The sequence below is a fragment of the Thermobia domestica genome, chromosome 17 (genome assembly GCF_964235325.1).
Source record: "Thermobia domestica chromosome 17, izTheDome1.hap1.1, whole genome shotgun sequence".
NCBI lineage: Eukaryota > Metazoa > Arthropoda > Insecta > Zygentoma > Lepismatidae > Thermobia > Thermobia domestica.
The window spans coordinates 11,067,712-11,084,381 of NC_137470.1; the positions used below are offsets into that span (position 1 = coordinate 11,067,712).

The window sequence follows — 16,670 nt, forward strand, 5'->3', positions numbered from 1 at the left end:
TGAAGCAAACTGGGGAGTCACGTGAATGAAAGACGTGACAGCTACTAGATCTAGAAATCTCCTAGGGCGATGCAGCGCGTCGACCACGTGTTAGTCGCTGGGTTGAACGTAGTTCAGCCGATCGCTAACAGACGGTGTTGGAGCGGCTCAGGCCCACAAGGGCTGTTACGCCAAGCGCTTTGTTTAATTACATTAAATAACCCCAAATTAGTTCATGTGTATGCATTAAATCCTTGAAGTTTAGCCATTATGAAGCGTATACTTTCGTTTTTGCTTATGCTACCAACCAATCAAATATGCTTACTACATTTTGTTTCAAATATTATAGTTTTGAATTTGTAGCAGTTATCAGTCATGAGAAAATTTTTCACTTGGCAATTAAGTCATCATATGATTGTTATTCAGTTGAAAATAAATAAATAAAATAAATTAAAATGAGTTAAAAATTCTATAAGTTGCATTTAATGGTTTGTAAATGGTGTATACTTCATAAAGGTGAATCAAGTAACCGTTTCACAATTACTACTATGCACCTATATTAAATAACAGAATAACATGTAAATATAACCCGTAGTCTTTAAAATTTCTATGTAGTTTTAATAAATATTGTATAAAGTAATGCTTACAATAATTAGATATATTGTTTTTTACCGTGTTGTATAGTTTCCTTTGGAGGTTCTATTTCTGAGAGTAACATTATTCAAGACCGCTAATTAAGCTATATTTTCGGTAGTGTTTTAAGTTTTTCTTCAAGTCTAGAATGGGATGTCAGCGTAATATCGTATTTAATCATGAAATACGTAACATTTCGTGAAACAATGCAGTAATTCATGCTGTAATGTTGTCAGTTTATGTTATGAAGTGATGATGTTTGATAAACAGGGGTGTATCTGAAGAGATATACTAACCATTAGTTCTATAAGTAAACTTAATTGTCTTTCACGGTTGGTACTGGTTAATTTTTAGTCCGTTCTATATGGCTGAAACACAAATAATTGATTTCATTATTTTGTTACGGACCATTGCTTTAAAATTGATCTGTTGGATTTTAATGAAATTTTGAAACACTCTGTTGGTTTGCTGGTTTACTATACGGATCCAAAATATGGTTAAAAAATTTTGTTTCCCTGTTGTATTGTTAAACACGACAACCATTTCACATATTACAGTCGGATAAATGATTAATTTTCATCATAAAAGAAATATATTGTAGGACATGTACATTTTTCTAATTTTGTTTCCGATAAGAGTCTTTGGGTTCATCATCAACTCAGAATCATTTCGTGAACATTTAAACGAAATCGAATTTCAATGTTACAAAGCTGCTTTTACTTATTAGGCAGTTCTAAAATTCAGTGTTCATATTGTTTTCCTTAAATAACCTGGAAGGAAATAAAAGGTTCATTCAGTAAATAACCAGAAAAGTTGTATAAAAATACAAAACTTCGATTTTTTTTTTTTTTTTTTGATGGTGTCGTAGAACTATTATCAGATGAGCCTGGCACTCCTGTCTCGCGTTGATTCAAACCTTGAAGGGTGCTGCCATTTTGTTTCACTGATTCCCAGCATCCCGTTCGCGAGGCAGGCGTAGAACTATTATCCCATCTGATAATAGTTCTAGGACACCATCAAAAAATAACGAAGAAGCACAAATTTTGTCGCAGAATTGTACTTTTTATACTTTTTCAGTTATTTATTGAATGGACGTTGTATGTTTTATAGGTACACAACATAACTCACTACAAAGATTGTTAAATACGTTTCTTTCTTTTTTTTAAAAAAATTAAAATTTGCCTTCAGTACATGTTTAACGTACCTGACATCTTATCGATAATTACTATTTTTGTTTATGACAAAATAATGAATTAAATAACATAATTAATAAACACACATGTTTTGTTTACTCCTCATTTCAACATTGAATTTGAACTATTTCCTTATTTCATTGGAGGACAAACTATCACAAATTATATAACTTTTTTTTTTTTTTTTTTTTTTTTTTTTTTTTTTTTTTTGCGAACATTAATGAGTCATCCTTACTTTAATTAGTGGCAGGTGTGTTAGAACATTTGAATACATCTTGTTTTCATTTACACTGTTTGTACTTTTTCTGTCCTTATTTTCAATACTGACAATACGAAACTCTTTGAATGGGTCAAAAATATTATTGCAAAAAAGTCATATCGCAAATTTATAGAAAATAAGTTCTTCCAATCACTATAACACCAGGTACATCTTATAAATCTAAGCCACAAGTGAATTAGAAACTATTTTTGGGATATTTAGTGAAAATATTGAGCCTCTTGGAAAGTTAATGGAAGCTTTTGAAACGATTGAAAGTACCAGAATTTTATTTTCATGTTAACGACGAAAGATATTGAACCGTTTTTGAAGAGGCATAACTGAAGGAAGTTTTGTATTATTTTATCTGTTTAGATTGCGATACTTCTCAAGATGATGGCTTTGACTCTTCAATGCACAAGAGAGAAGCCCGAATAGGGACCTTGAAGTTGGATCTTCCTTTAGATGAAGATGACTACTTAATGCCCTCTTGCACTCAGTCGCAACCCACTTCCACGTACATGGATGTGATCGGTGATTCAAAGATGTCAGGTACTTTTGTGTGTTAGTTTTCTTATGTGACTAACATTCCCGTCAGTTACTAACATCCATAGTTAAACTAAGTGTTCAGTGCTACGTCTCAAAGAAAATAATCCCGCAAAATCTTTACACCCTCTGATAGTAAATTACAGTCAAAAATGTTATCTCGGTTTGTCTATAGCTTGTATCCACGGTTATCCCTTATTTAATGTGTATATATGTTTTGTTTATAAATAGTATCAATGAGCAGTCAGTTGTAAGAAAGAGTAGTTAATCCAAAATACTCGTTGTTCAATTTTATGATTATGATATAGAATATGCTTTAATGAAATTAAAGAGTGAACAATTGCGACACTTACAAGGCGTAATCACTGCGAATTTAAAACACCGCTAATTTTACAGTAATTATGTGATATCTTCAAGTAGATAAAAGATAATCGAAATGTGGAACAAGAGCGCCCTAGACAATATTGTTTTGCATGAGGTACCGTTATCACGAGTCACCTAGTAGCTTTCCGTTTGCAGCCATTTGGAAACGCGAAAATAAATGCCGATTTTCTAAATGGCTGGAAGTTGAAAGAAGATAAGTGAGTCGCGATAATGGTATCTCATGTAAAATAATATTGTCTAGTGAGCTTTTGTTCCACATTTTGATTATTTTTTTTTATCTAATTGAAGATATCACATAATTACTGTAAACTTAGTGGTATTTTAATTTCGTCGTGATGAGGCCATTTAAGTTTTCGATTTTCAAGTTCTCATGCTTTCTGACATTAAATTTTAAATTTCAATATGCATACACTTGGAGAGGGTTTGGTATGAAAATTTATAGGTTGCTTTCTCCATTTTTCTACATAGTTCCCTGTGTATGATAAATTTTAGATCTAGAAAGCACAAGCTTGATTGCAGTAACTCAGCATAATAGCATTATGAAAGCATTGTATATATTTTATTGCTGTTTTTGTAATGTACAGTTCTAGGTGGCACTAAAGAATCAATTTTCTGTTCATATATGTGTTTGTGTCATGCTTGTCAATCTTTAGACCAAACAAATGGTTATATTGAACGGTAGTTAGACGCCAAACAGAAGGAAATTGTGAGTATAGATATTTATGCCAAAATATTTGATGAACGTGGTTTTCGTAACCAATTTTCTAGCATTAGTGTTCTTTTGCGAATAAAGAAGGGGGGACACGGTGGTTCAGTGATAGAACCTCTGGTGCTTGGGGTCCCTGGTTCAATCCCCGGCCAAGTAAGTTTGTGGCGGACAACATTGTGTCCCTGGGTATATCCGGGTACTCCCGTTACTTCCCACATCCACATTCCATCAGTTCTTCTGTCAGCATTCACTTGCCTTGATCATCCGTCTCCCTTAGCCTGAAAGAGCATAATCGTGGGACGTTAAACTGAAAGATTTCGTTTCATTTTGCGAGTAAAGATTTGTCTCACCGCACTTTATAGATAATTCACATTATTATTAGTCAACTGGCCTGATCTACAGTAATTATACAGATATAATTTCCCGTATTTGGCGTCTAGCAACTGTTACTACATCCTTTCATTTCTGTGTTATCAGTTATTAATTGTCGCCGGCAACATTTCGCTTTGCCCGAAGCTTGAAGCTGTTAGAATTTCATTTTTGTTGCATGTGGTTCCGAAATCACCTCCCAGATTTTGTAATTTCCATTAAAAATCACACTGTATATAAATACTGTGAAGTAATAACCATACTTTATTAAATATAAAAGAATCAGTGCTTCTGCTCTTTATACAGTCCATTTTTAAAATGAATTGCAAAAGCATTTAAACTTTTTCCCGATTATTGATTGTAGGAATGTGTATATTAAACTGAAAAGCAATATATAGGAAACTTGCTGTAGTAATGAAGTAATTCAAATTTTCTTAAAAAAGGTAATTGCTCTTGAGATAAATAAATGTTAGTTTTATGTCGTGTTTCAGTTATTTGCAGACGATTGCAATTATACACATCTTCTCTATCACTGTTAGTTCTGTGTTGACAATAATCAACTTGAAATTTTAGCTCCATTTTGAAATAATTTCAGTTATCTTGATGTTTAATGATCAAATAATCAATCTTACAATCAAATAATCAAAAGAAACAGTATGATCTTGCTATAGTCCATCACCTCATTCACACCACTGTCAGAGAATAAATGACTGGATGTTTTCTGTAAATTTTTGGCCTTTTTGCCCCTCCTCTCCCTGTTCTACTCAGAACAACAATATCAAAAGCTAAATTTAATTGTTATAACATTTTCAGTTGTGTGTGCATTTTAAAAATATTTTTGGCAGTATTTATTTTATCATATCAATGTGATTGGAACAACAGAATTCCAGCAAAGACGTACGAAAAGTCAAAATAAGTTATATATAGTTAACTTCAGTAACACATTCACAAAAACACACCTAATTATTATTGAATAGTCATCAGAGGATGGAATATATGAGAAAAATGAAGAATTGGATGAAGATAGAGCATTATTGTCAGTCTATGTCACTTTATTTGACAGTACGATAATATAATCTGTGCCAAGATGATCCATAACAGAACACAAAGGATATATATTAAATTCTCTATGCTAGTAACAATACCGAACCTTGTATTGGGATAAATGGGGACTACCAAACACACAATGAAAATATGTGACTCTATTATGGCTTCCTTACAAATAAATTAGTAATAAAAACATGAATGTAATGTTGCGAATATATTTTAAATTGCGTAGATAAATGATACAAACAAGAAACTGGTGGGTAGAAAAGGAAAATTCCAACAAATTTGACGTGATTTTATAATAAATTAGTCTTCGTCTAGCTGGAGACTCCAACCCGAGAATCCCGCATTTGCTCAGCCTGCAGCCTTGTACCTCTTAAACGCACAATTCTACGGAATTTCAAGTTTCTTTTCCTATTTCAACTAACTAAAACATAAGATTTTGCATCCCAAGCAAATGACCTTTTAAATAACACGGGAATTTCTTCATCCCCCTTTAGAACCCTTAAAAACTCAAAATATTAACTTTCGGCAGTTTTCCTGTGGTTAGTCCCAGAAGGCTACAATGATGCCAAATGCCATCGTTCTAATCCTGCCGGAAGTGCCTAAACATTTTGAGGTGTAGATGTCCCATATAAATAACATGGGGAAGATTTTTCAGTTTCCTATAAAACTACTCTAAAATTGGAAATTTTTATTTTTCGTGTCTTACTTGGGTAATGCTAACGAAAACGTATAAGCTTACCAAATTTCAAGTTTTTATTTCAATTCCAAGTACCTAAAATATGAGATTATAGGTTTAAAAAAAAAAAAAAAAGTTAAATAACATGGGAAATTTCTTCATCGTCTCTTTAGACCTTCAAAAAATTAAAGATATTCCCTTTTGGCAATTTTCCTGTGGAATAGTTCCGGAAATTTAATCGTGCCAAATTTCAACTCTCCACGTCAACCGGAAGTACCCGTTATATGATGTCAGTTCATGTAGTTTATATATAGTTAGGATAGGATAGGATATTATCCAGAATCAAATATTTATAACACGCCTTTCAGAAACTTGCACAAAAGTATATTTTATATAGTGAGGATAAAACGTGATTTTTTAACTCTCTAAGCATGCAAAGGTGATGGTTGAATTAATTATATTTACATGTACATAAGTAGCTAAACATATTTTTGTTAAAAAAAAAATAAATAGTTATTTTAATCGATAAATACTAACTCATATTTACATGTTAATTTAATTTGCGGATGAATGAAAGAATCTGCTTTTGTAACTCCAATTAATGAAATTCTTTTCTGCATTGTACAAGTTTAGAGAGAAGTGTGTTATTTAGCTATCCACGATTTATAAAATAGTATTATCTTAATCGATAACATGAAATCTGTAAGAATTCATACAAGATTTACGTATGGATTAAATCGAAATGAACAATAACTAAAGGTTCTTATGTGATAGCTAAAAATATAGACAACACACTGTGAAAAGATTAAATATACTTTTTCGAGCTTTCGAGGTTGGATCTCACTCATACGGTATAGAAAAAATAAAACTTGATCAATATTGGTAGCCGATTGCGACTATGGTTAAGAGTATAAGGTGCCAGTCTCAAAAACTTGAAAATGTTTGCGAAGAAAGTTTTTCAGAGTATTAATCCCAAGACTAATATATATATACGCCTTCTAATGCTCTCGAAATAAACCGACAAATTTTGTATACGTGTTCAGGACCTGAATACAAGAAAAATGTTCATCTGCGACTTTTGTCGGAACGCCTAGCTATGGAGATGGGGCCAATTTAAAGTAATTAGTGGATTTACTTATAGGGTGGCTTTATGTTGAGTCCATTTCCGTGATTAGCTTTTTTCGACGAAATTTGCAGATAAAAAAAAATAATAATTTTTCTTGTATTGAGGCTCTGAACACGTATGCAAAGCCACCCTACGACCATTCCACTAATTACCTTAAATTGGCCCCATCTCCGAGGGCACATTTTCCGAGAGCACACTTGAAATAGAAAAGGCTCTAGTAAAATTATATTTTGAACGAAGAACTAAGGTAATAAATCCTAATGTCTCATTTGAGTGGCAATATTTTGTTAAATTTATAACGGAACAAGATTTCGAAATTAATAATTACGTAGGTGACTTGTGGTATGTGGCAAAATATATATATATATTAATTTTGCATTTTTGTGTGTTTTTGATATTTAAAAATCCATATCTCTCATAATTGTTTTTGAAATTCTATTCCAGATAATTCAGAGCCGAGGACTGACGGCTTCAGAACTCAGCCTGACCCGCTCGGTTTTGCTGGCCAAGCTAAGAAAGGCGTTGACAATCCCGAGTACCATATAATGAATCATAATCGTGGGATTAATCCACATAGCTTGGGGATTGCAGCAGGAGATCTTGTAGCTTCTATGAACCCAGCCGGTGTGATTCCTCCAATCACCCAACAAAAGTCATCAGAAGAAGAATCGGACCATGAGTATTACAACGACTTTGATCGGCTAGAGCGTGAATTACAGCCACTGAAGCCATTTCGACGAAATGAAACGACGGTATAGAGCAAAAACAGGCTTCCACGAACAAAATGTACCAGTGATCGAGACTTTTTATAAAGTGTATCTAAACGCGACAATAATGGTTTTTAAACATATAGAGTGAGAACTTCCAGTAAAAATACATCATGTACTATGTAATAATATGCGTGTGATTAGTGATCAATTTTGCAGATAGTGACTGTGATTGGTGCTTTTCGGAAGAATTAACGTTGTTAATGAACACAATGTAGTGAATATATGTTACTTTATGTTATTGGTAATATGATGCATATTACCAGTTAAAAGTCCATGTTTGAACTTAAAAACTACAAAAGTAGACACTATTACCGTTACGGTATACCTGGCAGAAGAAAGTAAGCAAATTATTTCTTCTATCTTGCAAGATTCTGTGCCATGTTTGGCTTGTAAATGTTTTTTTTTTTTCTGTTTGTTTCGGTCTGTGTATATGTTGTATGTTTTATATACGTTAAAATGTGTGTGTGTGTGTGTGTGTGTATGCGCGTTAGAATTTATGGATGTGTATGTAGTTGTTTAAATTCGAATTATGTGAATGTGTGAAGCGAGAAAACAATGATCCACAACTCTCAACAGTGTAAACAAAGACCAATGTAATATATATTATTTCGCGAAAGGGAATCTTGTGTGCCAAGATGACCCATAACAGAAGACAAAGGATAAATTACACAGAATAAACATTAAATTTTCGACGTTATTAACAACGGTGATGTTTCTATTGTTATGTATTGAAGCTATCAAATGCGCAAAATTATGTCAAATTTCAAAATGCATTAAGTTTATCGTACAGTTACCACTTTGTTTGATATGTCTTGTATATTATCAAGTTCTAAAATTGTTTTGTAAATACAAAAATCGAATTACCAACGTGTAGTTAATTAGAACATAAAACAGGGTGTGATCGTTTGGTTTTAACAATTTCAGAGGAAGATGTTGAAGGTAGTTCAGATTTTAGATAGTTTGAGAGTGCAAAAATTAGTTCAGTTGCCTTGTCAATATCTATATCCTATTGAGACCTGATGATATCTGTATCATCATCATCATCATCATAGGTATTCTGCCATTATTGGCAGGTCACTTGTCGCAACTGAGAAGCTACCATGCTCCACAGTCTTCCGTTAACCTCTTCGATTCTTCTGTTTTGATATCGTCCATTAATTGTAGTTTCCTTCGCCCCCTCCCTCTCTTTCCTGCCACCACACCCTCTAGGACGTCCCTCATGATACAGTTCCTTCTTAGCCAATGTCCCGACTAGTTTCTCTTCGTTTTAATAATGTCTAAAATTGTTCTTTTTTCCTCCTAGCATTTCTAAGACCCTTTCATTCGTTTTCCGCTCGGCCCAGCTAATTTTCTCCATTCTTCTCCACACCCACATTTTAAAAGTTTCCAGTAGTTTTCACCATTTTTGCGTTATATACATGTTTCTGACCCATACAGTACACTAGAATTTCCGTTTGAAAGAACTGAGGTATATAATAGCAATGTGACGTAATACATCTTTCTAGCGATATTTCTACTTTGTCGCTATTATAAACCTCAGTTCTTTCAAACGGGAAAATCAAACGAGAATCAAAACTGGAAACGATATATCGACCATTAGGTCTCAGGAGGATATAAACTAAACTGCCTTTGTTTAACTATTTGTATTCACATTGTTAGTAAGGTTAATAATACTAGGTTTCCATTCATCACCTACGTTGATACTAGAATCTGGTCTTCCCCTGTTTCAAATTCATTAGTTTAGAAAATCTTAACGTATTAAACATGTAGAAATTAAGTGTTGGTTGTAATCACCAAAACATGATTTTCTATCATCATCTCCAAGATTCCCTTTCTAAGCGACAGTACATTATTAGCGCCAGTTTGCATATTTTGTCCTAGCTTTGTTCTTTGTTTACATTGTTAACAAAGAAAAGAAAAATAGTTTATATAAATAAATAAATAAATATATATATGTATGTTATATATTTTAAAAGTGGAACTCAAGCAGGGTAGTGTGCAAATACTATTTTCTTCCCATGACTCTGAAGGTTTTTTTTAAAACTTTTTTTTTTTATTACGTACATGTGCCTATCCGATTATACATTCCAGATGAGGTGATGTATCGAAAATAAATGGGACCAAAATGTGTGTTGTTGAAAGTGTGAATGTCAGATTCCTGTGCTGTGTACAAGGTGCTTCATGTAATGTCATGATTTTGTTACACCATCAGCCATACATTCAAAAAAACTCTGTGAAAGCGCCTTGTATATAAAAATATTTCAGTTTCGTTAGAGATCTCAGATAAACATACGATAATTCCAGATAATAAAGGTGTGATTACCTGTCATTCAATGAACTTCGTAGAAAGTACAAATATAATGTATGTTTAATTTGGTTTGTTGCATTTCGTTTTCGAAACGTGAAGAATCTGTTTTACTTTATCTTAATATCTCAAGACTATTTTTTGAAACTTTTAATCACTTTTCAGTGCCTTAATATGTTTGAAGGAGGGAAAATTGGAATGTGGATTGTGTTGTGAAAAGACATACGTAAAATTAAGAGCATACTATACCAATGCCATTTGAAACTGTAATGGTAATTAAAACAAAAATGTGTAGGTTTTGTTACAACGTACTTATATAGTTACTATTTTACAAGAAAAACGTAAATTTGGTCTGTTTCAGAAATCTTTCTTTTGAATTTCCACTCATTCGTCTGTCTTAGGTATTTTTTCTACTACTTATCTTCAACAAATACAGTATACTCCCGAGCATCCGGCCTAATGGGCGGAAGGGCAGACCGGATAACAAAAAAGCCGGAGTTGTATGAATGCTCTCCTCCATAGTAACTACAACTTTTTTTTTTTTCGTTTATCACCCATTTTCAAATCTTCACTGTAGTACATTAAAAAAAAAAATCCCCAAGGATAATTTACGAATACAGTACTATACATACTGTAGAGTTATAATCAGGAATAGCGGCAAGCGTACCGTATTGAGGTCCGTTAGGCACTGATGAAACAATGAACAAGGAGCAGAACGCTGCTCTTTTCCTGTCACAACTTATATTTTGCACACGACACGTAGGAGGATCGTAGCAGACGCCCTCTTTCAATGCCTTGACAGTGTTACCAATGCAACGTCTTGCCTTCCTCATTTAGTTATGGTAAAAAAAAAAAAAAAAAAAAAAAAAAAAAAAAAAAAAAAAAAAAACTAGGCCGGATAGTCTAGAGTCTTTTGGATTAGAAATGGAAATAACAAAACCAGTGAGCTTAACAAAATTCGGTCTTTTCTTTAATTTTTAATTACCTGTTTAAAAATTTCAGTACGTACAATTATATAGATTATTAGGATCTGAATTATTACACAGTAATGACATTATGGAATTTTTGATCCCTTCCAATATCTTCACCAATTAAACAAGATAATAATAATAATAATAATAATTTTAGCCAGGTAATTCAGATATCAAAAATAATTGAGGTAAACAAGAATGTGATTGTGTTTCATTCCTTAAAGTTTCTATTAGATTTTAAAGAATTAATAATGTGATCTTGATGTCACTAACCAGCTTAGAGTTCCGTAAATACGAAGGCTTGTGACTCATTCATAACTTGCAGGTATCAATTTTATCCGTGAAATGTGCAGCATTTTATTAATATTCGTAGCTGTTCCTTTTTTAATATTAAGTTTAGAGATTCAGCGTAATTAAAAAATATGATCAAATGATTTACAAATTATACTTTTTTCTCTTTAAACAAAATATTGTAACATTTCTCATATAAATTATGAACTGTGATATTTTTAAGTCCTCCTCTTTAATATATCCAGTGACTCGTAACTTTTTTGAGTTATATTTTAACAAATATATATATATTTACTGTACAACTGTAAATATATTTGGTATATTATCAAATTTAATATTTTATATACATTTCATTCCTACATGTCTGTGGTGTACATATTTAGAGAAAATTAGCTGTGTTGACTGGGCTAAGGTTTAGTGACATTTGGTGGTTAGGTGTAGCAAAACACATGAAATTCAAAACGAAACAGTTTTTCAACACTTTTGAGTTTACATGCATTGCTGAAGCATTGGACCCGAGCGGATCCCCAGGTGTAACATGAGCTTAATTTTATTGAAGAAAGAATAGTTTTCTGGTGTACAAGTGCTATCAAAATCAGCAGTGCGTTATGCTGAGAATCTAGACAGTGTTTGTTTATTGGTTTGGGGTTTTAACATCTCATTTAGAGACTATATGAGTTACGGACGTACTGTTTCATATGGGATCCGAACCACATGAACTTCCACTGAATATCGAGCACAAGTCTTCCGTGTTAAAAGTGGCTACGTTAACAGTATAGCAAGGAAGAAGCGAACAGTATTTGTGTTAAGATTGCTTTCCATTCATTACTAATAAACTGTCCATAATACATGTTACCAAAATTTTGATAAACTGTTTCGGGAAAATGGAAATTAATTGAAGCAACATTTAAGCTTTGTGTAATGAAAATCGCCTTACTAAAATTTTTGAAGTAGGTAATGCAAAATATTGTTTCCATTAAAGAATTAAAATATGTCAATATACTATGCTTGGGACAATATGTCATTAATAGGGACTACTTTCATGGAACTGTGGTTATTCATACTTGATTGATACAAAATATGTCTATGAATTCAGATTAGTAAGCAAATAATGAAGATAATATTCCCAGTGTTCAGCTGTCACGAACTAACTTTTTAGTTCAGGTTAACTATTTCCAGTTTTTCAAAAAATTGCTGGGCAATTCGTAATATATATATAAGTGACTTACTAGCACTAAAGTTACCCTAGTAAGAAACGTAAGCAAGTAATCCTAAACCTGTGTGATTTTCTTATTGTTTATGTTTACGTAAAATTATTATTTTGCCACACTTATTACCTGCACTTGTAACAGGTACAATATAATGTAGTCCAATGAGATGGTTTGGGTTCGATTAGCTTATCATTTGTTTCTCTAATTACTTGAACTATTACCAGTGTAATCAAAAGAGAAGTCTTGATCTGTAAAAAACTGTAAAAGAAAAGAGTACTAGAAAAAATGCACAAAAAAATATTTTGAATAGCTTTATAATGATTTTGTAATAGGGTTTAAGTTATTTCTGTAAATCGGGGTCAAGTGATTAACACATTGTCTGCCATGTGTATAAAATTGATACACAAGGTGACTTCCCTGGCAGGCTATGTGCAACAAATTGATGCACATATTCCATACCTGAAAAAGGCCTCGGCCTGGTACATAACCTTGGGGGATTCATGTCCGGCACCCTATGTGTTAATCATGAAAAGTGAATTAATAGACATTCATCTTATTTGAATTGCTACAAGTATGAATAACTGCACCTCACACATTTATCATATGTATTGTTTCTGTTCTTTGGTTCAAATGCAAATTACTCAAAAGTCAGTCAAGTGTATATAATTTTTATTTAGTAAGAACAAAGGACATCCTATTTAAAAATGCTCGACTGCTAAAATCTTAACAGCTTAAATGCAACTTCAATGCGAATAAAACGGTGTGACTAATGTTTCTGTTGAACTTTCAAGGTACTGCAATATTATAAACATGACTTGTGTAGTTCCTGGATATCTTACAGAGAATGACTTATGAACTCGGTTGGTAATCAAATGTCGTGGGCACTGAATCTATGCGAATTCTTTTCCTCGAGAACTTTTTAGAATCTCTGTTGTGTAATTGTGTCACAATTCGAAAGAAGAATATTGTTCAGATGTTTTCTATGCAACGAAAATACTTATGGATCTGTCTTGAATCTTAAATATTTAGAAATATTAGTTTATCAGTAAATTATTTTCAAAATGCCAATGAAACTTCGTTAACAAATTTTACTTTCTAATTAAGAAGATGTATAAAAGCAATATACTGTATGTGTGCAAAATGTTATAGCTTATAGCAAATATCTTTAGTGTACAGAAATGATTCAAAGTGCCATTTATTTGGGTTGGGTAAAAATCTTGTACATTTTGATATTGGTATACTGTTGATTGATTTCTATAAAAAGATCAATTGCTATAAAATTATCATTAATGAACAAAATCTAATGCATGTAAGTTTCTCCATTCCATTTTTTTAAAAGTTGGTCTATGTATTTTTAGAATCGAAAAGAACTTTTTACATCTATTTTATTTTTTAACATAAGGAAAAGTTATAGCTGCCATGTTAATTTCCAATATACAGTTTACACACCAAGTATAGCGTGATTATGTATAATAAATAGTATGAAATGAAATAAATTTGCGAAGTGAATTGGTTGTGGATAGTATTGTATTGTATAAACATTTTGTAATAAAAAGAATCAAGGAAAATAAATAAAGAATACGAAAATTAAACCTGGAAGATTTTTCATATCTTAAAAAAAAAATCATACAATTTCTATGCTAATTGTTAGGTAAATAAAGGTTTTTGTTATATAATTAAAGCAAGCTATAAAGATGTGCTTTGCGAATCGTTGTAATTAGGGGAAAGCCCGTGATAAATATTAACCCTGGAATACACACACACACACACACACACACAAAAAAAAAAGCTAGCGTGAATACACATGTGGGGTGCCAGAGTACCCCATTAATACTACTAAGAGCAATAATAAACGAACTTTTAACAAATCTATAGCACTTTATCACGTACAAAAATACACTACAGTTTTTTTTTTTTTTTTTTTTTTTTTTTAACATAGTTACTTCTTACTGCATGAAATGCATACCTCCATTTTGTGCTCTTGCCATTTTGCCCTCTTGCACCTGGTTCAAGAATATTTGTTTCTCTGTTCTTGTTCCTAGGGCCAAATTGGCATTATTCTTGCTTCAGAAGACCAGGTGTTAATTCACGTATAGAATATGATTGGTCTTCAATACCAAGAATACCAGAAGAAAATTCGTGGGAAGATTAAACTTTGGGCGCTCCTTCATGTAGGGTCTATCTATCTGCATCCCCAGATTTTTGAGAAACTCCTTACGTACGATTTCCTTCTGTTGACTCACAATATTGGAAAACAGAACCATTGTATTAACACCAGTCTGATCAAACATACCAAAAAGAAAACTGAGGGGCGATTGGCGGGTTTTCCTACTGACCTGTACATGTGAAATAACTGATTGAAGCAATCCTTTTGTTTCGGTGTAAAAAATGTGTAATATCAGGTCTAGTGTGTGTAAACTTCCTTGAACCTGCACTCACTTTCGCCATCTAAAAATATTACATAAACACAAGTAAAGTACTTAAAACGACTTTTGACAACACTGAATTTCACAAACGTAAATACACACATGGGGTGGTGCAGAACACCAATCTTATTTATCTTCTATTCTGAAACAAAAGAAGTGGCTTGGAAACTATGATTGGGAACGTCACTGTCTAAAATAGGAATACACGAAAGTACTAACCAGTAGGCCTGAAAACAGTGCCGCAGTGACGATTAGTATAACTTTGCATTCCAGGGTTAACTTTGTGGAAATGTGTTGATAATTTATCCAAAAAATGGGACTCCAGCGCGGGGAAATGAAAATTAAAATAATGGTATTAATGAATATTTTGAGAAACTAACAATATAATAATAATAAAACTGACTTTATTATGTCTGTCTATTTATCCTGTAAAAAATTTCAGGAACTCTTTCGTTCACTTCGTCGGTCACGAGGTACAAAGAAAGAACTAACGCTAAAGTAAAACTCTTATTCCTATCAGTCAAAATGAAATGTACATGGTTTTATAGCTTCATCATAGGAATACACTAGTCACTGCCTGAAAAGCACTCATTTGTCAAAAACGGAAAGACAGAAAATTATAATAATATAACTGAAAAACAGAACAACTTTGACCGTTTAATAACTAGTAAAATAAGTACACTGGTATAGTAAAGTCAGTTTTATTGTTAATAATGATGCCTCAGACATTCTTTTTGAAATGAAATGAAATTTATTAGTTTAAGAGTCTTCATCCCGGCGAAATTAAAATACCGCTAATTTTACAGTAATTATGTGATATCTTCAAATAGATAAAAGATAATCGAAATGTGGAACAAGAGCGTCCTAGACAAGATTATTTTACATGAGAAACCGTTATCACGACTCACTTATCTGCTTTCGATTTCGATCCATTTTGAAAATCGGCATTTATTTTCGCGTTTCTAAACAGCTGAAAACGGAAAGCCACTAGGTGACTTGTGATAACGGTACCTCACGCAAAATAATATTGTCTAGAGCGCTCTTGTTCCATATTTCAATTATCTATTATCTACTTGAAGATATCACATAATTACTGTAAAATTAGCGGTATTTTAATTTCGCCGGGATGAAGACTCTTAACGTCCTGCAGTGATGTCCTTTAGGCTAAAGGAAACAGATGAATAATGAAAGCGAACTATTATGAGTCAAATTTTTGTGCTCTGCCACCGGGAATCGAACTTGAGACAGGACCAGCCCTACACATGCATTTGCACTGGGCGGCAAAATCTGTCAACTATATTATTTAAAATAAACATTCCTTGTTGGAAACAAACTTCAAAGTGATAGTAATTAAAGATACTACATTCATAACTCATGCTTACGTCGCCGTAGTTTGTCACATGGACAGAGATAAAACAAATGGTCAAACAATTTCCAGTATGAATTGCTTGATTGTTCTGAAATATAAGAACTGAATTCTCAAACAGTAGCAAACACCTGTTCCATTTAGTTAGTTATCACAGTTTTGATATGAAAACTAGTTTTATCTTTGTCGTGTCGCAAACAAGTTCCATATTATCGAAGATGGAAACAAGTTTTATTTTATTTTTTTTTTAACAGATGGAAAGGGGAAATCAAGAAACAAAGATGAAAGTTGCACTGGAGTTGCAAACTGATATATTGAGATTGAGAGTCGATATTAAATTCTATAAAAATTATTACCATCTTTCCTGTGCAGGTGTATTTGCTTTATTTTTCACTAATAGATAGTT

The 16,670-nt window shown here is 32.5% G+C and overlaps 1 protein-coding gene across 4 annotated transcripts in view; it reads left to right on the forward strand.

Moving 5' to 3' along the window:
* The window catches only part of Egfr (epidermal growth factor receptor), a 518,593-nt gene extending 504,529 nt beyond the window's left edge, over positions 1-14,064 (forward strand). For 3 of the 4 annotated variants that reach the window (XM_081743731.1, XM_081743730.1, XM_081743732.1), the window contains 2 exons: positions 2,437-2,613; positions 7,369-14,064. In XM_081743731.1, coding sequence (XP_081599857.1) covers positions 2,437-2,613; positions 7,369-7,682 — 491 coding nt within the window. In that variant the 3' untranslated portion in view covers positions 7,683-14,064. The remainder of the gene's footprint in view (positions 1-2,436; positions 2,614-7,368) is intronic. The other variant, XM_081743733.1, reaches the window with a different exon arrangement.
* The last annotated feature ends 2,606 nt before the right edge of the window (positions 14,065-16,670 follow it).